The sequence below is a fragment of the Vulpes vulpes genome, chromosome 5, assembly GCF_048418805.1.
Source record: "Vulpes vulpes isolate BD-2025 chromosome 5, VulVul3, whole genome shotgun sequence".
Classification (NCBI taxonomy): Eukaryota; Metazoa; Chordata; class Mammalia; order Carnivora; family Canidae; genus Vulpes; species Vulpes vulpes.
Genome location: NC_132784.1, coordinates 125149477 through 125174860, shown reverse-complemented (window position 1 = coordinate 125174860; position 25384 = coordinate 125149477). Strand labels below are relative to the sequence as shown.

The following is a 25384-nucleotide window of genomic DNA, read 5'->3' as shown; positions in this document are numbered from 1 at the left end:
TCTTCTGTGAGTTAAGGGGTTTGGAGTGAAGGAGCCAAGAACCCGTCAGCTCGAAATGGTAGGTTGGGGTCTCAGCACTGAGCACACACATCTCATGAGAGCCCCTTCAATTTCAAGTTCTTATCACCTCTGACAGCCAACTTGGAAAATGTCCTTCTAATCCCCCCTGAACACACACTTGAGATTTCAGTGAGACTGAGGACAAAGGCTGATCCAACCCTGAAGTCGTCAGCAGGTGGAGAAGGCTGTACAGTAAGTCAGGGTCATTTTTTTAAATAAAGATTTTATGTATTTATTCATGAGAGACACACACACACAGAGGCAGAGACACAGGCCGAGGGAGAAGCAGGTTCCCTGCAGGAAGCCTGATGTGGGACTCGATCCCGGGTCTCCAGGATCATGCCCTGAGCCGAAGGCAGACACTTAACCATGGAGCCACCCAGGTGCCCCAGACACGTTCATTTTATAAATTCCTCCTCCCCAATTTATTAATTCTGTAAGTCTGGTTGATCACATATTAGAATCACTCAAAGTGGAAATACAGTTTATGTGGAGTCAAGGAACACCAAAAGTGACTGTGTGTGTATGTGAACGATGAAGGCCCATTATTTGACTTAAAAACCATTATCCTTTCTCCTTCAGGATCACACATTTCATAGTAGTACGTGTCTCCACTGTATACGTATGTACAGAGAGGAATCCTAAATAAACGAGAAGATTACCACTTCTCTCCATGGCTCATTTCAGCCACATGGCACGGTGGCATTTATTTTCATAGCTTTGACTCCTACAAGAGGCTCACAGGACAATGAGCTGTTTAAGGGGGGTGGCCCCAGAAGAACAGGTGTGCTATTGGTGGCCACGACCAGTGTGGAGAAGCCCACAGACCCGTTTCCACACTGGGAAGGAGTGCGTCCCTGCGAGAATGAGGCCACATGCCTCCATCCTGAGAGCCGGCAGTCAGGGCTCATTGTCAGAGAACAGTAATCAAGCGCATTCCCCAGGAGCCCCCAGCTCCTTCCCGGGCAGGTGCCAGGCTCACAGCTGCAAGGGCTCCGGCTCGAACCGGGGCCGGCGATTGTGGGAGAGAGAAGCACGAATGTAAAACCAGGAACAAGACACGCGATCTAGGGCTTAAAAGCGACCGTGCATGCGGCCCAGGCGCCAAGCGGCGAAAGCGGGAGTCAGAGGCGAGCAGCGGAGAGAACATGCGGGAACGGTAGGCAGAAGCGCACAAAACACAGCCGGACCCACAAGGAGCCATGCTCACACTTACATGGCGTGCTCTCACACTACCTTGGTTTGCTTTAAGCATTTCCATCGTCTGAGAGTTTGGGAGGGAAAAACAGAATGGTTAAAGGTAAATTACATTAAGAGCTTGCACTTGTTTGTTAAAGGTCAAAAACAGCAGTGTCATTCCTGGCCATCCCAGTCACGGCGTGCACAAAGACACGCGTGGTGATCCGCCGTGATGAAAGGCACAGGTCTGGGAGCCAGACTGTGGTTTCATACCTCGTTTCTGCCGCTTGCTGGTTGTGTGACCCTGGCAAGTATCTTATCTTTCCATGCCTCAGCTTCCTCATCTGTAAAATGGGTCTAACAGGGGCACTTACCTCGTAAGGCGGTGGTGAGGATGGCATGAATTAATACATGTGAAATACCTGGAACAGTCCTACGCACCACTAAGCATCATCTAAGTCTCAGATGTCACTGTTACCACTAGTTTTACCCTTGGCTTCCTCAGGCAATACCACCCAGATTAGCCAGTCAAACGTTTATGGAAGGCCAAGGACTCAGAGATTTTGAGATGCTCAGTAAGAAAAAAACAATAGAAACAAATCAAAGCAAGCATTCAGGAGAAATAGACAAAGTGAGAAGTGTACAGGTTGGGCAATAATTTCATGTGTTGCAATAATTCTTTGAGGACATAATTTCAAATTCCAAAGCAATTCAGAGTAGCTTTTAAAGAAAGAAATAAAAATCAATCACATTCACACAGATCAATTAGAACCCCGAGGCCTGGTTCATTTTGGACAATTCAAGGCTACGTTTACATCATCAGGGATTACCTTTGCGCTGATGGTGTCTTGTGTTTTCTAACTGGCCTCCATCCAGTGAATTGCTTAAAGGACCAGCACAGAGGCAGGAGGGTCATGAGTACCAAGTGGTTTGCGCCAAGTCATGTAGAAGGACAGGCCTCATTCCTCTGTTCCTTCCTAGAACCATTCCATCGGCTCCGAGCAACCTTGGCAGGATACTGTGGTCATGGGGGCAAGAGTGGGACTCTGGTGCTCTTCCCACTTCCTTCTTTTGGTTGCTACCTATGGCACTTCTTATTCATCACTGGCCCGAGAAAGTTTCCCAGATGGAGGCTTCACGTTTCTCCCTGTTACTCTAAGTTTTCCCACTCTTGCAAAGATGTGAGGGGACTGTGTTGGCTCTCTTTGGAACGTGAGTATCTAGATGAAGCAATTTGGTTCCTACAGTTGGGTGAGTGGATGCTAAATATTTCCAAGGAAACATTAAAAGCAACGTTGGAAGTCTTCAGCTGGTAGAGTACAGAAGGAACAAATGGCAAGGAACAGGCCAGCATCTGTTTCCCCTAATCGACCTTTGCCAGAAAGTAGGAGTCACAGGCTGCCCCTGAAGGAGGACACTTACTCCCTAAAGCACAGATGCCACCATGGTGTTCAGCTTCCAGCTACGTGCAGGGTGTGTGTGTGTGTGTGTGTGTGTGTGCGTGCGCACACATGTATATTGGTGCCGCCCAACCCATGGATGGGTGTGTTCTGAGAAGGCCCCTGCTTTTTTTTTTTTTTTTTTTTTTAGAAGGCCCCTGCTTTAAGCAGAGTTTTAACCTGGGTAATATTTTTTTTTTTAAAGATTTTATTTATTCACTTGATGCAGAGAGAGAGCACAAGCAGGAGCAGAAGGAGAGGGAGAAGCAGGCTCCCCGCCAAACAGGGAGCCTGACATGGGGCTGGATCCCAGGACCCTGGGATCATGACCTGAACCAAAGACAGACCCTCAACCAACTGAGCCGCCCAGGTGCCCCAACCTGGATAATATTCTTATGTGCAAAGGTACCCCGGAGTTGAACTGTCCAGCTGCCAGTTGGGCTGCAGGCTTGTAAGGACAGGGTCTGGGCTGTCCTGTGTCAGGCAGCCTCTCACCCTGTCAAGCACAGCATGCCCCCCATGGCAGGAGTGGGTTAGGGCTGCCAGGGATTGCAGCTTCATCTTCATTTGGGAGGGAAGCTGGCTTTTTAAAGACAGTCTGAGATCTTTCCCAATCACAGGTACTGGTTTCAGGGACACAGATTACGGCACCTGGGCTCTAGAACACAGAGAGACACCTTGATTTGTCCAGTATCTTTTTGAAGGGATGCTATTTATGTCATCAGAATGTTGCTTGGGCAAAAGTGCAAATGGGAGAAAGGGGCAGAGGATATTTAGAGAAGCAAAGAGGTTTCCAACCAGGAAAAGTAGACCTAATGAATTGATGTTTGCAGAAATGGAGACATTTAAACAGAATTATTAAGCAATTAGCCAAATTATAACTAGGATGGGAAACACAAGATGATCTCAAAGGGAATCATTTCAAACAAGTCATTCTTTTGCACTGGAAGGCTTTCATTCTATCCTGTCTGGAAGGTCATTATTTTAGCAGAAGAGATAGAGGCAGTTATGTTTTTCTGGTTGATGGGACTAGCAATGTCATGTTTCCAGGAGGATCAGGGAGCCCATCAGGCCACAGGGCCACATCTGGAAGGCCGGAGCCCTGGATGGAGTGAAGCTGGCTGTGGCACCAGCGTCCTGTAGTGTGAGCTTTTTAGTACGGTCCAATGGCAGTAGCTTCTAAGCACTACTCTGGGCTGCAAGGTCCCATCCTCACGAAGGAAGAGCAGACAGACCCAGGCATCAGTTGTCAGGCTAAGCTTTAGTGGGTAGCCCACATAGGAAGAAGGCCAAAAGAATGGGTTCTATCACTGACTGAACGGCTGATGCCAGCGTCATTTTTGGAGCATTCAGATGTTCTAAGCTCTGCTTTAGCTACACACTCAGGTCTCAAGGCAAACTTCTTCTGGGTCCCTCTGACCCCTGAGAGTTATCCCCTGGACCACAGGTATCATGTTCCAATCAAGGCCTAAGCCACGGGACACACTTCCATCGACAGGGAGAGGACTTCTCAGAGAAAAGGAATCGCATTACCCCTCCTGAAAGGTGGGTCATGGACATGTGTGTGCAACAGCTCTTCTCTGCTACAGACACGCCTTGTACCATCCCTGCTCCTACTGGACACTGCTGACTGTTTAGAAGGCTCACCAAATACATCAGTCACTCTTACAGCAGTAGATCAACTAACAGCCTGACAGTCTACTCATTAAATAATTTTTTCTATAATACTCAAAACACAGAAGCGACATAGCCTTTATGCTTCCCCTTGATTTACTCACACTTGAGTGAACAGCTGTCTCGTTCATTAGAAACTTTATAAAAACCCCAAATGTCCCTCTGAGTGAGTATTTCTTTTATATCTGGGTGATTTGCACTAAGCCCTGGGAGTCCGGGTTCGATAGTTTAATTTCCCACTTCCCAGGTGGTAGCAGATAATAGGTGGAACGCTGAGTGTTGACTGATTTTCCTTCAAATGCATCGCCTCCTGGGCCTTCAGTGCTCAGTGGCGGAGGGTAGCAATGAAAAGAACAGATATGAAACAGAGTCCTAGTGAAAATGATTTTTAGTTGCAAGGCCTTTCAGAGGAGAAATGCAAGATGGCACTGTAATTTATTGTTGGAATCAGAAATCTAGGCTGGACATGACCTTGGTAATTAATGACCCCGTCTGCTGCTTTGTTTTATAGATAAGGATATGAGGCCCCGAGAGGACAAGTGTCCCAGCCCGTTGGAGAGTCAGGGTTATTGGTGGACCCCCTGACTCATGATCCAAGACTACCGCACCGTGCTGCTCCCCAGTTGCAAGAGAAGAACATGATTTTCTAAGCAATGACATCCATTAGGAGTAAAATATGAGCATTATGTGCAGCCTGCCCTGCTGAGTTTAGAAAGGTTTAATCTTTTCACAAGCTAAGGGCAAAGTTAGTTAGGAAGCTACTTTAATTCTCCCAATAAGATAATCAAATGGTGTGTATGGTCTGCCTTTAGGTCACTGATCCCCAAAGCTGAATAAACTACGGACCCCTTTAAAGGAAAATAATCCTTAAAGACCTATGGTATACTTCCTTAGCCAGCACTGGAGAATAATTTTTAAAAAATATTTCTTTATTCATTTATTTGAGAGAGAAAGATAGCGAGCAAGAGAGAGAGAGAGAGAGCACGACCAGGGGGAGAGAGGGAGAAGCTCCCTCCGCCAAGCAGGGAGCCCATGATGGGGCTCAATCCCAGAACCCCGGGACCACAACCTGAGTCAAAGGCAGACACCTAATCAACTGAGTCACTCAGGCACCCTGAGAAACATTTTCTTAAGAAAGCTAAAATCTCATTCTTTGAATATGAGTTTCAACTGAGAACTGTCACTGATAAAGGACATTTGGTAAAATGAAAGCATCAAACTTAAACATCCTTCCTAACCCCTGTGACCCCCACCTCCTCGCAAGAATATGTCCCTGAAATTCAACTTGAGAAACACTGTCCTAGCTCAGAACTCATCTCTTGTTCTCTTCTCTGGACCCATTAACGAACTCCTTTCCAGTTTGTTCCTGTCCACCTTTGCTCCTGGGATAGCTACCTTTTGTACAGAATGGATTAAAACAATATTTATTTATTTAGTTCACAATTTTGCAATGGGGCCTGTGTGTCCTATTACCTTGTCACCTGATCTCTCTCCCGAATCCTGGGTCCTCTGTGATTTTCTTTCTTTCTTTTTATTTCTTTTAAGATTTTATTTATTTATTTATGAGAGACATAGAGAGAGAGAGGCAGAGACACAGGCAGAGGGAAAAGCAGGCTCCCTGCAGGGAGCCTGATGTAGGACTCTATCCCGTGACCCCAGGATCACACCCTGGGCCAAAGGCAGGCACTCAACTGCTGAGCCACCCAGGCGTCCTGTCTGGGATTTTCTTAATCTTTGCTTTAGATGAAAATCCAGTCCAATCCTGCCTTGGCAGAACAGTATTATTTTACTGGAAATGCTAGTTTTGTAGAAAGAAGGAGCTAGAGGTCTGCAGTCTGACGTCTACTGGCCATCAGCCACTGTCTGGATTTCAGGAACGAAGTTCCACCAGTTAAAATGCACTTTAAACACCTCAGCTGGCCGTGTATGGTAGTTAAGTTCTGTGTTTTACAATCTTGCCAATTTAACATTGCCATCCTGTCCTCCCTCTGGGGTGACAGGTGGCTAAAAACACATTTAGATTTTCCTCTGAGGGGGACTTACTCTCTCCTTGACAGGCTCTCTCTGCTCCATGTCTCACAGACGACTAGGAATTTGCCAGGGACCTCCCCTTGGGAATGTCTCTTCAGGCCTACCTGCTTTCATCTACTCCTGGGTCAGAATTCACTTCATTAAGAATTCATTTCCCAGCGGTGAATGTAAGCATGCTAGAATTTCTTCCTGGCTCTTACAGTTGTTATTGTTTTTATCTTGGATTTTATGGAAAGCAACTTAAAAAAAATAGGATGGGTCTCAGTTCTGCATAATTGTGGTTAAAAAAAAAAGAAAGGCTGTTTCTTCATACTCACACGTTCTAATACGGTAGCCACTAGACACACGTGACTATTCAAATTTAATTAAAATGAAATTCAATTAAAAATCTAGTTCCTCAGTCTCTTCAGCCACATTTCAAGGGCTCAAAAGCCACATGTGTCTGGGGTACTTATTGGACAGAGCTGACACAGAATATTTTCATCATTGTTCTTTGGCACAGTGGTGCGCTAAAAAAATTTATTATGCATTAATAAAATTTGAATGCAAGATGCGTACGAGGCTCTAGAAGTCAGATTCTGAAAAAGATACAATGAAGCATAAATATGTAAGACAACTTCAGTCAAAACCCGTCTGTAAAATGTTGAGAGTTATTTAATAAACAATACAGTTGGAAGTCTGGTTGTCTTTATGTTCAAGTCACACAATGCCTCATCATTTAATTTAGATTCTAAGAAGATCAGCCTTTATTTAAATGAAAAGACAGAACCGACTTTTACTAAATGGATGTGTGTGTGTGTGTGTGTGTGTGTGTGTGTGTGTGTGAGGTTGGGGTGGTGGACATGCATGGATAGATCTATCAGAAGCATCTGGAAACCTGTGTCATACTAGACATTTTCTCCCCTATCCAGGTAAGACTAGGATTTTTTTTTTTTTTTGGCGGGGGGAGGTGCTACAGGTGGAACTTTTAATTTGAAAAAGCTCCTCAAGTGGAGTTTTCTCCACCCCAGCCCTTTAGTTGGGAACCACTGCTCCCCCAAATGGCTAACCTGTGCAGACCAGCTAGGACCCTTTATGTACTTTATTTTTATTATTTTTAAAGATTTTATTTATTTATTCATGAGAGACCAGAGAGAGAGAGAGAGAGAGAGAGAGAGAGAGGCAGAGACACTGGCAGAGGGAGAAGCAGTTTCCATGCAGGGAGCCTGACACGGGACTCGATTCCAGGTCTCCAGGATCACATCCTGGGCTGAAGGTGGCACTAAACTGCTGAGCCACCTGGGCTGCTCCCTTTATGTACTTTAAATACCTAAGTCCTATATAACTTATGTTAGAGTTCTCTAGAGAAGCTGAGCCAATAGGACATATTGGAAATATATTTTCCTGGAGAACCAGGAAAGCCAGTGGTATAATTTGGCCCAAGTTCAAATGTCTGAGAACAAGGGGAGCTGATGGTATAAGACTCAGTCTGAGTTGGAAAGTTCGAGAAATAGGAGTGCTGATGGCACATGTGAGGGGTAAGAAGAGGTGGACACCCTGCCTCAAGCGAGAGAACAAATTCACCCTTCCTCTGACTTTTTGTCTATTCAGACACTCAGTAGAACACCCACTTGCATTGCTGTGGATGGTTTTTTTTACTCAGTCTATTCTATTCTGGAAATAGGCTCACAAATACACCCAGAAAAAATGTCTTCCTAGCTACCTGGGCATGCCTTAGCCCATTCAAGTTGATTCATAAAATTAATCATCACATGGGTTAGGTTGTGATCACAGGATCTCAACCTGTGTCTCATGGGAAACTCTGCACAAACTCTAAGTAGAGTGGGTATGCCTCTGGTTATATTACCTCTCCAAAGCAGCATGGGTGGGCAAATGCTGAAGGCAAGTTAGCAGAGCATTAAACATTTATGCATTCAAGGATGACTTATTGAGCATTGAGTAATATCTGCCCAATACCTTGATGTATTATTGTGGAGTATGGCAAAATAAGTAAGTATGATGCTCGAGTGTGGCATTGAGTGAGGCTCAATTCCTGCATGTGCTTTGGAGTTGAAGTCTGTCTGGTATGCTTCAGCTGAGTCCTTAGGCAAATTAACTTTTCTGAGGTTCAGTTTCCTGCATTAGATTGGGGATAATGCTTATTTCATGGGGTTATTATGAGGATTGAATGATATAAGGCGAATGTTCAGTAAAATCTAGTGACTACATTATTATCAGAATTTATAGTTTGGTGATGAGGATAAACTCACTGAAAAGCTGTACTCTTCCTAACTGCAGAGGTGTCTGGTCCAACTGATAAAATGGCGCTAAAGAAGTCAAAGCTGTAGGTTTAACAACGTGGCATCCAATTAGCTGTAGGGTAGACCAGATGGCCCTGCCTCTAGCTATGCTGTCTTGCAAATGTGGGCCACCAGGAAATCAGGATGGTGGTTTATGGACATTCAAATGTGAGAGCTAAGTGTGATCCAAGATGGAGTCAGGTCAGGTTCCTTCCTTCGGAGATGAACAGACTAAGGTTCAAAGTGCTTTCTCAAAATTTAAACACAACCCATCAGTGGCAGCAGAACCTAGGGTTCCCGATTCCTTGCCCCATGTTGTATATACATCAATAGCCTCCAAATGGAACAGAAACCTTCATCACGATGAAATATTAGGAAAGATGCTTATGTTACCGTAACTGGGCTGTGGAGTTATTTTGAAACACACTGCATTGACTTCAGAACCACACTGAGTGCAATTTTCATGTGTCCCCAGAGATAAATTGATATCCTATGAGACGTACTTCCTACAAGGGACTCTAAAATGGCAGAGTCATAATCTATAAGAGCCAAGTGTTCTTGGGATCTAGTCTGTGGTACATCCCAAAAGTTGACCTAGGATATCACTGCTCAGCCAGGGTAACCCTTCAATTCCTTCTGGAGTATGGCAATGACTAGGAGAGCACAGTGGACTCCTGACAAACAGGGTGCTGGAAGGTAGGACCCAATTTTATGTTCACCACAGCCTTGGTACTATCTTTCTTGGTTCTCAATTTCCAGGGCAGGTGGTAAACTTCTTGCTTAATCCTTGTTTTTATCTTGTCATGTCCTGAAAGTGTGAAAGAACTGTGGGCTTTTCAGAGTAGAATATGTTGGCCTCTTGGTCTTCTGAGCACTTATTTCCATGTGGCGGCTGTATAGGACAGCATTTTCCAAAGATAATAAATACCTCAGCATGAAGGGCCAGCCACACCCCGTGACAGTAAAGAGAAGAGCAAGACAGTCAGGAGGCACCTTTAAAAATTTAAGTATATTTTATCATTCCCTGTTCATAGCGATCCAATGGCTCCCATCACAGTTGAAATGAAATCCAAACTCCTTTCCCTGGCTTATGGAGCCTATGGGATCTGGCCCAAGCCTCCCTTCCTGCTTCCTTTCATACCATTCTCCCTCTTACTACCATTCAACCAAACGGCTCTTCATTCCCATCTTTGGATCTTTGCACTTACTCTTTCTATTGCATGAAATTCTTTCTCACTGGCTATTGTTGGAACCATATCCAGGTTTTGGCTTAAATGCCACATCTTCAGAGACCCTCCCTGAATAAACAACCTGGGGAGGAGCTTGGTCACTGTCTAACATATTACCTGGTTTAAATTCTCTGTATGGCACTTTGAACTCTCTGATATTGTCTTGCCTTTTAAATTTCTTTATTGCCCATCTCTCCCCATCAGAAAACAAACTCCAGGAGGAGTGGGGTTTTGTCTACCTGGGTCTATCTTCTAGAACTGTGCTTAACACATAGCAGGTGCTCAAAAAGTATTTGGTGAATGAAATGAGTGGAAGAACAAGTGATGACCACTGCAGGCTCATATCTCATCTAAGCTTACCTTCTTGCTAGTGCTATTCATGCCTGCAGGGATTCTCACAGGCTCTGGACATTGCCTACCTAGATGCAAAGTGTGCAGCACCATGGAGAACAAATCTAAACATCACTCTTAGGAATAAAACACACAGCAAATGTTGGTTGATTGAACAATATTTAATGTGTACCTACTCTGTGTCTGATACTAGGGTCTTTATGAGGATTAACTCAATCTCAAGACATCAATCTAGTAGGCCCTATTTTCATTTCCACTAGTGAGGATCAGTAAACTGAGGTCTTAAGGGTTAAATGTATCACCCATATGGATGGTAAACTGAAGGGCCAAGATTTGAAGCCAGGACATTTGACTCCAGAGGCTACACTGTGAAGTGTTACAGAAAATTCACAATGGAACCCATCCACGGGAAGAGAATGCAAGGAAGGAATGAATGGCAAAAAGAAAATGCTAGAGAATGTGAACTTATATGTATTTATGAAATATAAATCTGGGGGATCCCTGGGTGGCTCAGTAGTTTAGCGCCTGCCTTTGGCCCGGGATGTGGTCCTGGAGTCTCGGGATTGAGTCCCACATTGGGCTCCCTGCATGGAGCCTGCTTCTCCCTCTGCCTGTGTCTCTGCCTCTCTCTCTTTCTGTGTCTCTCATGAATGAATAAATAAAATTTTTTTTTTAAAAAGAAACATAAATCTGGCTGACAATCGTCTCCTACCTGCATCAAAATAAAAGGTATTTCTACCTCTCCAAGGCTACAGTGCCTTCAGCGATCTGAGAACATCACTGTTCATTTCAGCTGAGATGACCAAACTTTTCAGCACTACAGAGATCTAATAAATCCCTTGGGCATGTTGCATCCAAATCATAATGAAACCGAAGCTGCCTTCTCTGCCTCTAGGATCTGAGCACGCTACACTGAGTGGACCATGCATATATGTGTTTATTTGCTGGTCAGTGGAACATTGGAAGTGTTTCAGCTGGCTTTTGGCCCTAGATATTCCTTCTGTCCACTTGCCACTGTGCAAGTGTTTGTCTCTATAGGACAATGGCGACTGTCACACCTTATCTGGCATATGGGCTTGCCATCTTGGTCCCTCTTGCCCAGCCAGACCCCATTGATGTCTAATAGGTCTCAGCAAGTGATTTCAGGAGGCAAATGATGTTATAGAATATTGAAAGTCAGTAGGCAAATGCACTGGTGCTGTCCAAGCACATCTAAGAGATACACTTAGAAGAGGGAGATAGAGGTGACTATTCAGAAGAAGCCTCAGGCTAGGTCCTAATGGAACCCAGAGACAGGAAAGTCCTCCTGAGGATTTAGTTATTCTAACCATCTGGTCTGACCTTTGCATCAAGTAGAAATACTAAACAGAAAGATCCCAAGACAAAGTAGCGAGCCATGACAGGCAAAGAGCTTGCTGAGGCGGATGAAAGAGTACTCTAAATGAGAAATAACAGAGCGAAAGATATGCTTTAAGACTCAATTTGCTAGGTTAAATATGCTTTACAGAAGTATTACTCTGTGACACATTTGGGCAGAATGAACATGGGTTGTGAAGAAAATTCTCTCCTCAGATGTATGCACTCGAGCCCTATGAATTAAAGTCCCTGAACGTGTAGCTGGGAGCAAAATTTGGTTCTTCATAGTGACTCTTTATGTTCTGTTCTTTATGCTCATTGGAGGATGTAATGCTATGGGTATTAATAGTGGCTGACAGAGCGATGGACAATACAACCAACCTTAGGTTTTCCACCAGAAGGGGCCACTGAAAATTATCTGATGCATCTCAACCCTAACACGCCAAATATTCAAGTCTATCTTCTGTGCCAAGCTCTTTTATGGGAACAGAAAATAACAAAGGGCAATGCTGATTTCTAGAAGTTTCAAGTTTCATTTCACTTCAAAGCTTTCTCGCTATTCCAGCCTGGCTTTCACCCATATGCCACCGAAATGGCAAAAGACAGAAAAATAGGAGAAGCAAGAGGGCTAGAAAAATTTACATTACACACACATCATTAGTCCTCAAATAACTGAAGGGCTAATCATGGAGAGAGACTGAGAGAGTCTCCGGTATGACAGGCATTGCCTCACACTGTCTTACCCATTTGCTTGACATCCTAGAAGGTATTCCCAGCCCTCCTTTTACAGATGAGGACAGTGAGGCTTCATTCAGTCTCTTACCCACAGGCACTAACTAGCAAACAGTAGATCAGGTTTGGTAAGGGTTCAGATTCATGTTTGGCTGCTCTGAAGACAGTATCTCATATCCTCCTGTGTTGTACAGCATTCTGAGCACCCTCTGCTGACGTATGAAGATGTTCTCTGAGACATTACTTCATTAATCTTCACAATCTTTTCACAATGCAGGAAAATCCCACTGCCTCTTATTCTTCAAATGAGAACATGGTGCTGCATGACGGCTCTCAGAGACTCTGGCAATCCTGTTGGGGTACCTGGTGGTTTGGTGTAAGTAAGTAGGGCACCTGGGGGGATGGCATGTGGGGGGTTGGGGTGAGGGCACGCTGGAGGCGGGAGCTGCAGGTTACTCTCCCATCATGATGATGTGCTGCCCTAGACTTTTTTTCTGATATAGGATATGGTTACACAGAGGCTGACATATAGCTCTTGGGTCCAAATGTTCCTCGCTTGTCTTTTTTTTTCTTTTATAACAATTTTCTGTTTTTCCTTCAAAAGAAACAAACCATTTCTTAGAGAAAAAAATACTTGTAAGAACAGAAGAGTTTTGAGAGCACGAGTTGTTCCTCCAAAGCTCTCTTACCTAAGTTGGAACTGTTTGAATTGAATTTTCTAGCAGTCAGGGGGATGAAAAACTGTGCAGGCTGCACTTCTGTCAAAACTCTCAGTTAATTTCATACCATCATTATGCCTGGACAGTATTTTTTGTTGTTGTTGAGAATAAGAGGGCAGCTTGATGACACAGTACTTTGATTAAGATAGCTTGGACAAGACTAAAATTTTTAATTTAGCTGAACATGATCACATGGTAAAATGGTCAATTTCTGGGTATAAATATGAGTTACAGGGGAAAAGTTATCAAAACAATGATTTTTATTGCTCCTAGTCCCTCCCCAAGGTGGAGCCACCCTGTCATTTGTGGTCCAATCAGGTCACTCTTGAGAGTGAAACTGAGTGCTATTAGTAATTATTATTATTACTATTTTTAAAGATTTTATCCATTCACTTGAGAGAGACCAAGTGAGGGGAGGAGCAGAGAGGGAGGGAGAGGGACAAGCTGACTCCATGCTGGGTGCAGAGACTGAGGGAAGCTCGAGGAGGTTGATCTCAGGATCCTGAGATCATGACCTGAGCTGAAACCAACAGTCAGACACTCAAACTGGCTGAGTCACCCAGGTGCCCCCTATTAGTAATTTTGTCAGGTCAGGAGGCATAAACTGGGACTCCTGGGGAAACCAGGAAGGATCCTCATCCTATGCAAAGGGAAGCCACTCTTTCTTCTTTTTTATATTCCATGAGTAGCTCAGCAACCCATGACTTGAAAGGCACCTGTGTGTGACCTTGAACACTGTCTATTATAAGAGTAAGTCTTTCAATTTTTTTTCTACTCTCTTCCCTTTATTTTTGCCCATTTCTGCTTGCCTTTGATGGTGGGCAAGCCAGTCTGCAGATGCCTTGGTCAGTGAGAGTTGAACCCTCTGGGAGGCCTTCTTGGGGGTGCTCTGTCTTCCCAGAGAGTGAGAGCTGTGTCTAAGTCCTGAGACCAGTGGGCCAAACTGCAGCCTGGACCTCTTATGAGGCTTTGGACTTTGAGAGTCGGTATGTTTGACAAGTTTTTCCTCCTACCTTCCTATTTATTCCATATGTCTGACCTCTTTAGCTGCTCTGGCCTGGGGAGACTTTGCCCAACACCCTTGTGGTTAGATACCAGGAGGGCCAGCTGGCTGTGCTTTCCTGAGCCCTGGCGGCCTTACTCCCTGGGAAGGACTGTCAGGCCAGTGGCTCCTGAACACATGTCCTGTACCCTTGGGACACTGCTCTTTTGCTGGAAGAATATCTGAGCATCTAGGTCCTTTGGTTTCAGACAAGGGGACAAAGGAGGTGGCTAGATGTGAGTTACTGAGCTCTCGGCTTCCTGGGGTTGGGACTCTTCCCTTCCCATCCTGAGAGACTGTCCTCTTGACCTTTTTTTAAAAAAGATTTTATTTATTTATTCATGAGAGACACACAGAGAGACAGAGACATAGGCAGAGGGAGAAGCAGGCTCCAGGCTGGGAGCCCAATGTGGGACTTGATCCCAGGACCCTGGGGTCATGCCCTGAGCCAAAAGCAGATGCTCAACCACTGAGCCACCCAGGTGTCCGTCCCTCCTCTTGACCTTTTCCCTGCTAATTCAGTGGGCAGCGACACCCTCCTGTCTGCCTGAGAACTTTGAGACCCAGGAGTCCTGGGGTCCTCCAGCTTCTCTGCTCTGAGGACACAGAGGCAAGGTAAGTTGACCTGAGCTGTATCAGAGTCTCTGCTGAATGAGGTCCCCAGAGCTGATTTAGAAATCAGGCATGGCAGGAATGAGTGGCAACAAGAGGGTCTGAAACTAGGAAGCTGATGAGCCATTTCTGTTTCCTCTTGGGTTGCCCATACCTGGATCATTGAGTTCTACTGTGGGAGCCACAGCTGAAGAGAGAAGAATGTGCAGGACTCTGACAATATTGTTTGACCGGAAGGACCTGGGGCAAGCAGTATGGAACTGAGATGGCCTGATGAGCATAGGACAGCTGCTTTCAAATATGCAAAGGGCTGTGGTCGAGGGTCTAGACATCTTCTGAGGGAGTCAGCAGGGTGAATTGGGCCAAATATTTCTAAAATAGCTTTAAGAATGAATGAAATAAAATAGCTATTATTCATGGAATGCCTTGCATTTGCTAGGTGCTTTATATAAAAGGAGAGATTGCTAATTAATTGTCCACTACCTAGTCTCCCCCTTTGCCATAATCTCCTATATTGTTGGGGGTACTGATGTTTATAGCTAAAATCCTAACTTTTCCAGTCTCTCTTGAAGACAGGTATAGCCAATGAATGAGAAATAGTTGAGTGAATTATAAATAAAAGCTGTGGGTTAAAAACTCAGCTGGGAGGCAGGTTATTTTTGTCTTTCCCTCTACTTCCTTCTTCCTGTCTGAAATGCAAATGTGATGGCCAGAGCTGCAGCAACCATCTTAAGATCACAAGGTAATCTCAAAGGTAAAGGCCACATGCTAAAGAGAATACAGCACAATCAAGAAGGAAACTGGAACATCCTTGACATTACGGAGTCCTCCTGTCTACCCTAAACTGCTACCATTAGGCTTCATATTATATAACGAAAAGTCAACCCCTATTGGGTTTAACACATTATTAATTTGTTTTTTTTTTTTTGCTACATGCAGCTGACTTGATCCTGAAACACACATTATTTCATTTAATCCTCACAACAATTCTGATGATAGGTCTTATCACATCCATTTTACAGATATGGAAATGGAGGCCCCCAGAAGTTAAATACCTTGCCCAAGTTCACACAACTAGATAGTGGTAGAGTTAAGATTTTATCCTGCATCAGTTTGATCCCAAGTCCATCATATTTCCATATTGATTCCCCTTTCACAGAGCAGCTAATGTGTGATGGTGAATTCTGTACCAATATATTGGACATAATGTGGACGACTCTTGGTGTCTGCATACACTCCAGTCCGTCAAGCTGACTGTTGCTATGCTTGGCCCATGCCAATCTGAGTGGAGAAGTGAAGTGAACATTTTTATCCTACTGACCTCAGTCCCAGTTCTTTCTATCTCTTTGCCACCTGAGCACATACTGTCTTTTTCTTTCTCATACATGCCTGCTCAAAATGGATAAAAGGTAAATCCTATTCCATCCTGAGTTACTAGACCTTCTTCCAGTGTCCACTCTGTGTGTCTAGACACCACCTGAGTCACATGAGCATAATTCAAAGAAGGAAAGTCACAAGCTGGGACCCTGTGCTTTCCAAGCTCCTAAATCTTGTTTGAATAGTTTATTAGACATCTCTCTCTTTTTTTTTTTTCCAGCTTAGTGGCCATATCAGCAAATGTGGAGGTTGATTTACAGTTTGTACTTTGTGCACTCTCTGAAGTGGAGCGAAAAATTGAAAGGCTTATGTCAAGCCCATTCATTCACAGGCACATTCAAGATCAAATTAATTTTAAAGCTCTTATGGGCTAATTTAATGTTTCTAAGTCTTACTTTACAAATCTATAGTGATTTTTATGGCATAATATATATTTCAAGCTAAAGATATTGCAGACTTGGAAATACAGATTTTTACATAGCACATTCTGAGATGAAATACATCGTAGGATGATAAATTAAGCTCAGAATAGAGAAAACCAAAACTGCTTAATAAGTACAATCACCTGGAGACACTTAGCCAAAAGGGCTCAGAGTCAGGGAATGTGGTAGCTAGAGGGGCCTGAGGAATGATCCAGCCTAGTCCTGCCATTTTAGAGATGGGGAAACGGAGACTTAGGGCAGTTAAGTGGCTGTCAGGGGTCATGTAGCTGGTTAGGACTGGACTTGGCCTACAACCTGGGCCTTCCAAACTCTTCGTTCAGATAAAAGATACTAACAAAATATTTGGGCAATAGAATTCAATGGAATGAACTCATCTTCCTTCTCTGAAATTACTTATTAATCTCAGGAACTTTCAATACCATTCTCTGCATATGGTGCTGCAGGACTGGCTCTGTATCCGATGTATCTTTATTTCTGTATATCACATGGTGCTACTGTGTGTAATCCTACCATTGGACATGTCTCTGATCACCTCCTCATGCAGGCTATAAAGTTCTGCAGGCCTGGCACTCCATGATAGTATGGTTTTGTAGGCCTTACAGTGTATAGCCCCAAGCCAGCCACACAATGGACACTCAACAAACAGTTCTTGGGAGAATGAACAATGAAAATGAAGCAACCTCTGGGTCCATTGTCCTTTAAAATTCTTTTTCCTTCCCACCTATGTCCCTTCTTTCTGGGTTAGCCTTTTTTTTTTAAGATTTTTTTTTTAAGATTTTTATTTATTTATGAAAGACACAATGAGAGACAGAGGCAGAGACACAGGCTGAGGGAGAAGCAGGCTCCCTGCAAGGAGCCCGATGTGGGACTCGATCCCGGATCCAGGGATCACGCTCTGGGCCAAAGGCAGACGCCCAACTGCTGAGCCACCCAGGTGTCCCTCTGGGTTAGCCTTTTGCTGAAGATCACAGCCATCTGAACCTCTGTTTCATCTAGAATTCCCCCAAAATGATATGGCTTATTTGGTGTTAGGGGTGGACACAGATGGGTTTGCTAACATGCTACCACCAGCTCATAGGGTGCTTTTGTATGAATTAGAAAAAGTAGCTCCTTCCTCTAGGCTGGTGGTTCTCAGCCAGGGGAAATTTTGGATCCTAGGAGATACTTGGCAATGATTGGATATATTTTGTTTTATCGCTACTGGCTTACAGTGGGTATAGAGGTCAAACATGCTACTACATACCCTGTCATATACAAGAAAACTCCCCTCCCCACAAAGAACCAGTTAGTCCAGAATGTCAATTGTGGTGACAATGAGAAACCGTGCAGCAGAAAACAAACTTTCAGAATTAGACGAAGATGATTTAGGGACTTTGTTTTTATCTGATAAATGTGTTATACTAAGCATTTAGCATTTCCTGCATTGACTACCTCCTTAGACCACGACTGAATACTTCTGGACATTTGCATTTAGACACATCATGACTACACTAGAGTCGTACCTAGGCTCTGTGTTTTCCACCTTTGATAAAGATCCTTCAGACAAAGATCACTTCTGGAATTCAGTCTGAGCCCTGGGTTACTGAAGCCCCATCCAGTCACCTAGTCTCATGGAAGACTCCTCAGGGTATAAAGCTCCACTTATGGTCATTGGGTTTGAACCGCCCCCCACTTCCTTCTCCAGATGATACTGTCACCAAGCTCTATGTTACAGTCCCTTGTGCCTCGCTAAATACACAACTTCTCTCTCTGGTGTTGATGCCTTTTTAATATATACAGGCTGTTCTCATCTCCACCCTACAATTCAAGGGAACTAAATAGCTCTCTAAAACTCTTGGTAAATTTACCAGCCTTTGATTACCGTACTTAATCTGTGTTTGCAAAGTGCTTCACCTATATTCGTATTTGTGCAATTTATTGTATCTAAATGAGGTTTCACCTGGAGGTGGGAGAACTGGTTATTTTATTCATTTCTTTGGGAACCACTGCTTTTGCAACTCTAAAAGCTCTACCGCTTTAAGGCCTCTAAAAATTTGCAAACAAGGTTTTATAAAGCGGTGTCATGGGGTGGCCATGTCATAGGATAAATCAGATACCTCAAATTTAGTGGTCCACCTCATTCACATAACATGAAATACCTTTAAAAAATCCAGCCTTTGTCTGCTAGAACCTTTGGCACCACACAGTTTTATCTTCTGGGACTTGAAGATTTGGTTCTGAGGAACAGGGACAGATAAATGTTCTTAGGGGGTAAATCACTATCCTACTTCAGAATATTCCCCACCTCAGCCCTCACATCAGAGGGAATCTGCATTAACTGTCTCTTGCCCACAGCTGCAAGTGCTTCTGAATCAGAACTCCTTACTTCCTTGCCTCTTCTCCTTCTGCAGAGCAGCTCTGCCATGCTCTGGGGTGGATGCTCTTAGCAGAAGCCTGTGCTGCTTAGGAGTGGTCCACAGGGCCTTGGAGAAGGATGTGGGGCAGCCTGCCGAGACTCAGTTTCCACTCTCTTCACCACTATGGATACTTGCTAAAACTCACAGAATGGACTTTCCTTGGCAAGCACGCCTGTTACACTTATTAAAAAATTCAACACCACATAATTTTTTTTTAAGGCAGAAAACATGCCCTAAAGATTAGTCTGGGTATTCAGAAGAAGTGATATGAGCAAGATGGCTGAGTCAAACATTTGTCACTTGTATCCCCTCCTCAACAACAGTTTGGAATATGTTCAAGGCCAAAAGTGCCTTTGTGGGGTCTGGGTGGAAAACTGTGACACCCTGGGGTAGCTCAAGAAGGAGGAGAACTGTTTTAGGAGACAGGCTTGCACCCAGGCAGCTGAGTTACCAACTGCGGTCCCAACTATATACCCAGAAACAACTCCATACCTCTGAGGACTAGGCTATAGACCCGTTCAGCTTTAGTTCTATTACCAGCATCATATGCTAAGGGATTTAGGTGGAGTCTTGTCCACCTGTGTGTCATGTCACAGACATACAGACCTCAGCCTGCCTATGGACTCCAAAGTGCCCCATGAACAAGCTCCAGTCACTCTCAGCCATTATTCAGCAGTCCTGGGAAAACATCATCTTAGATAATCACCCAGGGATGAAAGAGCATGTGGTTGGAACCAAAAAATTTGAGATCGGATGCACTGAGAGAGTAAAGTGTGACTTTACTTGCATCACCCTACCCCCAAGGTGGCACAGCTCAGGGCTCAGAGAACACTTCTAGGCCTGCAATTTCTCCCATGGGGGAAAGTAAGAGTGTGAGTGAGTGAGTGGCCAGTTTCCTCAGTTGTGTGGGGTGCTGCCAAAGAGGCAGCCCATTTCTCTCTTGATGAATCTTGATAAGCTGCCCAGTAAGGTAGCCAAAACATAGCAAGGGTATGTGGATCATACTAGTCACTTCAGGGAGTCTCCTGGAAACTATCACAACAAGCAATCTGAATTATTGGAGTTCCATAAGGGAAGAGAGAGAGAAGAGTGTAGAAGGTGTTTTAAAGAAATAATGGCAGAGAACTTCCCAAATGTGGGGCAAGATTTGGGCATCCAAGTCCATGTAACTCATCAGTCTCCAAACTCAACTTAAAGAGGTATAGGCTCCTTATCTTATAGTAGTCCCCCCTACTCTGCAGGGGACACTTTCCAAGACCCCGTTGGAGACTTGAAACTGCGGATAATACCAAACTATACAGACCATGTTTTTTACTATACATACATACCTATGATAAAGCTTAATTTATAAGTTAGGCACAGAGATTAATACGTAATGATAAAGGAACAATACATTGTAATAAAAGTTATGTGATGTGGTCTGTCACTCAAAATATTTTATCTTAGTGTACTCATTCTTCTTCTTGAGATGATGTGAGAGAATAAAATGCCTCTTTGATGAGATGCCAATGTGATGAGACACGGGCTTTGCGACATCATGTAGGCTGCTATTAACCTTCTGATGGTACGTCAGAAGGAGGATCATCTACTTCTGAACCACAGTTAACTGTGAATAACTGAAACTGTGAAAAGCAAAGCCATGGATAAGGGCAGGGGGTACTGTGTAATAAAACTGTCAAAGACAGAATCTTCAAGGTAGGAAGAGAAAAAAAAAAGCTTGTAACTTAGAAGAAAACCCCAATGAAGCCAATAGTGGATTTCTCAGCAGAAACCTTACAGGCCAGGAGAGAGTGGGATGTTATATTCAAAGTGCTCAGGTTTAAAGACTGCCAACCAAGAATACTCTATATGACAAAGCTGTCTTTCACAAATGAAGGAGAGATAAAGACCTTCCCAGAGAAACAAAAGCTGAGAAAGTTCATTACCACTAGACATGCTTTAAAAGAAATGCTGAAAGGAGTTCTTTAAGCTGAAATGAAAGGACACTAATTAATAACATGAAAATATGACAATCTACAACACACTGGTAAGAGTAAGTATATAGTCAAATTCAGAATACTCTAATATGGTGGTGTGTTAACAACTCTAGTATAAAGGTTAAAGGACAAAAATACTTAAAAAACTACAGCTACAATAACTCATTAATGAATACATAATATAAAAAGTAGCAAATTGTGACATCAAAAATATAAAAGGGGGAACTATAACAGTAAAGTTTTTGTATGTTATTGATATTAAGTTGTTATCAGTATAAAACAGACAGTTATATCTATAAGGTACTTTATGCCAACTTCATGAAACCTCAAAGCAAAACTTAGAAAAGATAAGAAGGGAATCAGAGCCTACCACTATAGAAAATCATCATTTCACAAAGGCAAATATCAGGAGAGGAAGAAAGGAACATGGGAACTCCAAAGCAGCCGGAAAACAATCAATGTGATGCCAATACTAAGTCCTTACCTATCTGTAGCTACTCTGAAGGTAAATGGATTAAATTCTCCAATCAAAAGGCATAGAGGGACTGAATGGATAAAAACCAGACTCAGCCACCAAGATGTCCACAAGAGACACTTCAGCTTCAAGGACACATGTAGGTTGAGGGTGAAGGAATGGAAAAAATATTTCATCCAAGTGGAACCAAAAGAGAGCAGAGAGAGCTACATTTATATTAGGAAAAATGGATTTCAATTCAAAAGCTGTAACAAGAGATAAAGGAGGCCATTATAGATAAAGATTGGGAGATACACACACACACACACACACACACACACGTATATTACTTAGCCATAAAAAAGAATGAAATCTTGCCATTTGCAACAACATGGATAGAGCTAGAGGATATAATGCTAAATGAAATAAGTCAGTCAGAGAAAGACAAATACCATATGATTTCACTTATATGTGGAATTTAGGAAACAAACAAATGAAAAAGGGAGACAAACAACAAAAAACCTCTTAACTCTAGAGAACAAACTCATGGTTACCAGAGGAGAAGTGAAGGAGGCTAAAAGCACACTTATTGTGATGAGCACTGAGTAATGTATAGGATTGTTGAGTTATGCTGTACACCTGAAACTAATTTAACACTGCACGTTAGTTATACTGGAATTTAAATAAATAAAAAACAAACAAATAAATGGCCATTATATAATGATAAAGGAGTCAATTTATCAAGAGGATATAATGATTGTAAATATATATGCACCCAACATCAGAGCATTCAAATATATTATGCAAATACTAATATATCTGAAGAGAAAAACAGACAATATAATACTTGTAGGGGACTTGAATATCCTACCTTAAAACAATGGAGAGATCATCCAGACAGAAAATCAGTTAGGAAACATTGGACTTGAACTATACTTTAGACCAATGGACCTAACAGACATATATAGAACATTCCATCCAAAAGCAGCAGAATACACATTCTTTGCAAGCACACACAGAACATTCTTCAAAATCAATCATTTGTTAGGTCACAAAACAAGTGTTAGCTAGTCTAAGACTGAGATATTACCAAGTATTTTTTTCCAACTACAAATCAGAGAAAAATGGGCAAGTTCACAAATATGAAAATTAAAGAATACACTCTTGAACAACCAATGGGTCAAAGTAGAAATCAAAAGGGAAATAAAAAGTAGCTTGAGATAAATTAAAATGGAAACACAACATACCAAAACTAATGAGATACATCAAAGGCAGTTTTCAGAGGGAAATACGTAGTGATAAATGCCTACATCAAGAAAAATAAATGTCTCAAACAAACAACCTAACATTACACCTCAAAGAACCAGAAAAAGAACTAAGCCAATATTAGGAGAAGAAAAGAAAGAACAAAGATTAGAGTAGAAATAAATGAAATAGACATTAGAAGGACAATAGAAAAGATCAATGAAACTAAGAGCTGTTTTTTTTTAAAGATAAAGCTGACAAAACATTAGCTAGATGAAGAAAAAAGAGAAGATTAGAAAGGAGAAGACATTATAACTGATACCACGCAAATACAAAGGATTATAAGAGAATACTATGAATCAGTATATACCAACAAACTGGATAACCTAGAAAAAAATAGATAAATTCCTAGAAAAATACAATATTCAAAGACTGAATCATGAAGAAATAGAAAATCTGAACAGGTCAGTAGTAAGGAGATTGAATTAGTAATCAACTTCCCAACAAACAGAAGTTCACTACTAGGTGGTTTCCCTGATGAGGTCTATCAAACATTAATTTTAAAAAATATGTATTTATTTATTTATTTATTTATTTATTTATTTGAGAGAGCCTGCGCATGTATGAGCATGTGTGAGCAAGGGGAGGGGCAGAGCGAGAGGGAGAGAAAGAATCTCAAGTAGACGCCACACTAAGCAGGAGCCCGACTCAAGGCTTCATCTCTCCACCCTGAGGTCATGAGCTGAGCTGAAAGCAAGAATCAGACGCTCAATTGACTGAACCACCCAGGTGCCCCTCTACTACTAATGCCAATCCTTTTCAAACTCTTCCAAAAATTGAAGAAAAGGGAAAATTTCCAAACTCCTTTTATGAGGCTGGCATTACTCTTGTGCTAAAGCCAAATAAGGCCACTATAGGAAAATAAAACTATAGGTCAGTATCCCTGATGAATAGAGATGCAAAAATTCTCAAAAAATGTTAGCAAACTGACCCAATGACATACTAAAGGGCTTGTACATCATGACCAAGGTGGTTTGTCTCTGGGATGCAAAGATGGTTTAACATAAGCAAACCAATGCTACACCAATAAAAGATTAAAATCATATGATCATTTTGGTAGATGCAGAAAAAGCACTTGACAAAATACAACATCCTTTCATGATAACATGTTCAACGAATTAAATATAGAAGGAATGTGCTTCAACATAGGAAGGGCTGTGAATGACAGATCCATAGCTAACGTTATACTCAATGGTGACAAGTTGAAACCTTTTCCTCCAAGATCAGAACAAGACAAAGGTGCCCACTTTTACTACCGCTATTCAATATAGTACTGGAGGTCCTAAATGCACAATGAGGCAAGAAAAAGAAATAAAAGGCATCTAAATTGTTAAGAAGTAAAATTGTGTCTATTTGCAAATGATATGATCTTAAAGATCCTAAAGATTCTATCCTAAAGATTCTAAAAAAACTGTTAGAGCTAGTAAATGAATTCAGTAAAGTTGCAGAATACAAAATCAATATACAGAACTTAGTTGCGTTTCTATAAACTAAAAAGAAAGAGAAATTAAATGATCAGAATTTAAATGAAATTTAAATTTAAATTTAAATGATCAGAAAAAGAAATTAAGAAATGCCATTTACAAATGCATCACAAATATTAAAATTCCTAGGAATAACTTATCCAAGGAGGTGAAAGATCTATGACATTGATGAAGGAAATTGAAGAAGACACATATAAATGCAAAGATATTCTGTGCTCATGGATTGGAAGAATTAATATTTTTAAAATGTCCATACTGCCCCAAACAATCTATAGATTCAATGCAATCTCCATCAAAATTCCAATGACCTTTTTCACAGACATAGAACAAATGATCCTAAAATTTTTATGGAATCACAAAAGACACCAAATCACAAAAACAATCCTGAGACAGAGAAACAAAGCTGGAGGCATCACGCTTCCTGATTTCAGGAACTTCTATTTAACAAAGCCATAGTAATCAAAGCAGTATGGCACTGGCATATAAATGGACACAGAAAAAAAATAAATGGACAGAGACCAACAGAACAGAATCAACAGCCCAGAAATAAATCCTTGCATTCTGGCAACTAATATTTGACAAGGGAGCCAAGAATACTCAATAGGAAAAATATAGTCCCCTCAACAAATGGTGATGGGAGAACTGGATAATCACATGCAAAAGAATGACACTGTAACTCTATGTTACGCCATTCATGAGATTAACTCAAATGGATGAAAGACTTAAGCATGAGACTTGAAACCGTAAACTTCTTTTTTTTCAATGATTTTATTTGACAGAGAGAGAAAGCATGCACAGGGGTGGGGGTGTGCAGAGGCAGAGGGAGAGAGAGAGAGAGAATTTTTTTAAAAGATTATTTATTTATTCATGAAAGACACAAAGAGACAGAGGCGGAGACATAAGCAGGGGGAGAAGCAGGTTCCATGCAGGAAGCCCGACGAGGGGCTTGATCCTGGAACCCCGGGATCACACCCTGAGCCAAAGGTCAACGCTCAACCACTGAGCCACCCAGGTGTCCCGAGAGAGAGAGATTTTCAAATAGACTCTATTTGAGCGCAGAACCCAACACAGAGCTCGATCCCCCAACCCTGCAATCAGGACCCTAGCTGAAATCAAGAGTTGGAAGCTTAACCAAATGAGACACCCAAGTGCCTCAAAACTGTTAAATTATTGAAGAAAACATAGGGAAAAGGATCCTTGACATTGGTCTTGGCAGAGATTTTTTTGGATAGAACACCAAAAGAAC

The 25384-nt window shown here is 42.4% G+C and overlaps 1 protein-coding gene across 3 annotated transcripts in view; it reads right to left on the bottom strand.

Moving 5' to 3' along the window:
- The window catches only part of LHFPL3 (LHFPL tetraspan subfamily member 3), a 544676-nt gene that overhangs the window by 58226 nt on the left and 461066 nt on the right, over window positions 1-25384 (bottom strand). Inside the window, exon 3 of one of the 3 annotated variants that reach the window (XM_026006078.2) lies at window positions 1277-1324. The exons of 1 other annotated variant lie outside the window; for it this stretch is intronic. In XM_026006078.2, the coding sequence (XP_025861863.1) occupies window positions 1308-1324 (17 nt within the window). In that variant the 3' untranslated portion in view covers window positions 1277-1307. The remainder of the gene's footprint in view (window positions 1-1276; window positions 1325-25384) is intronic. One more of the 3 variants, XM_026006079.2, reaches the window with a different exon arrangement.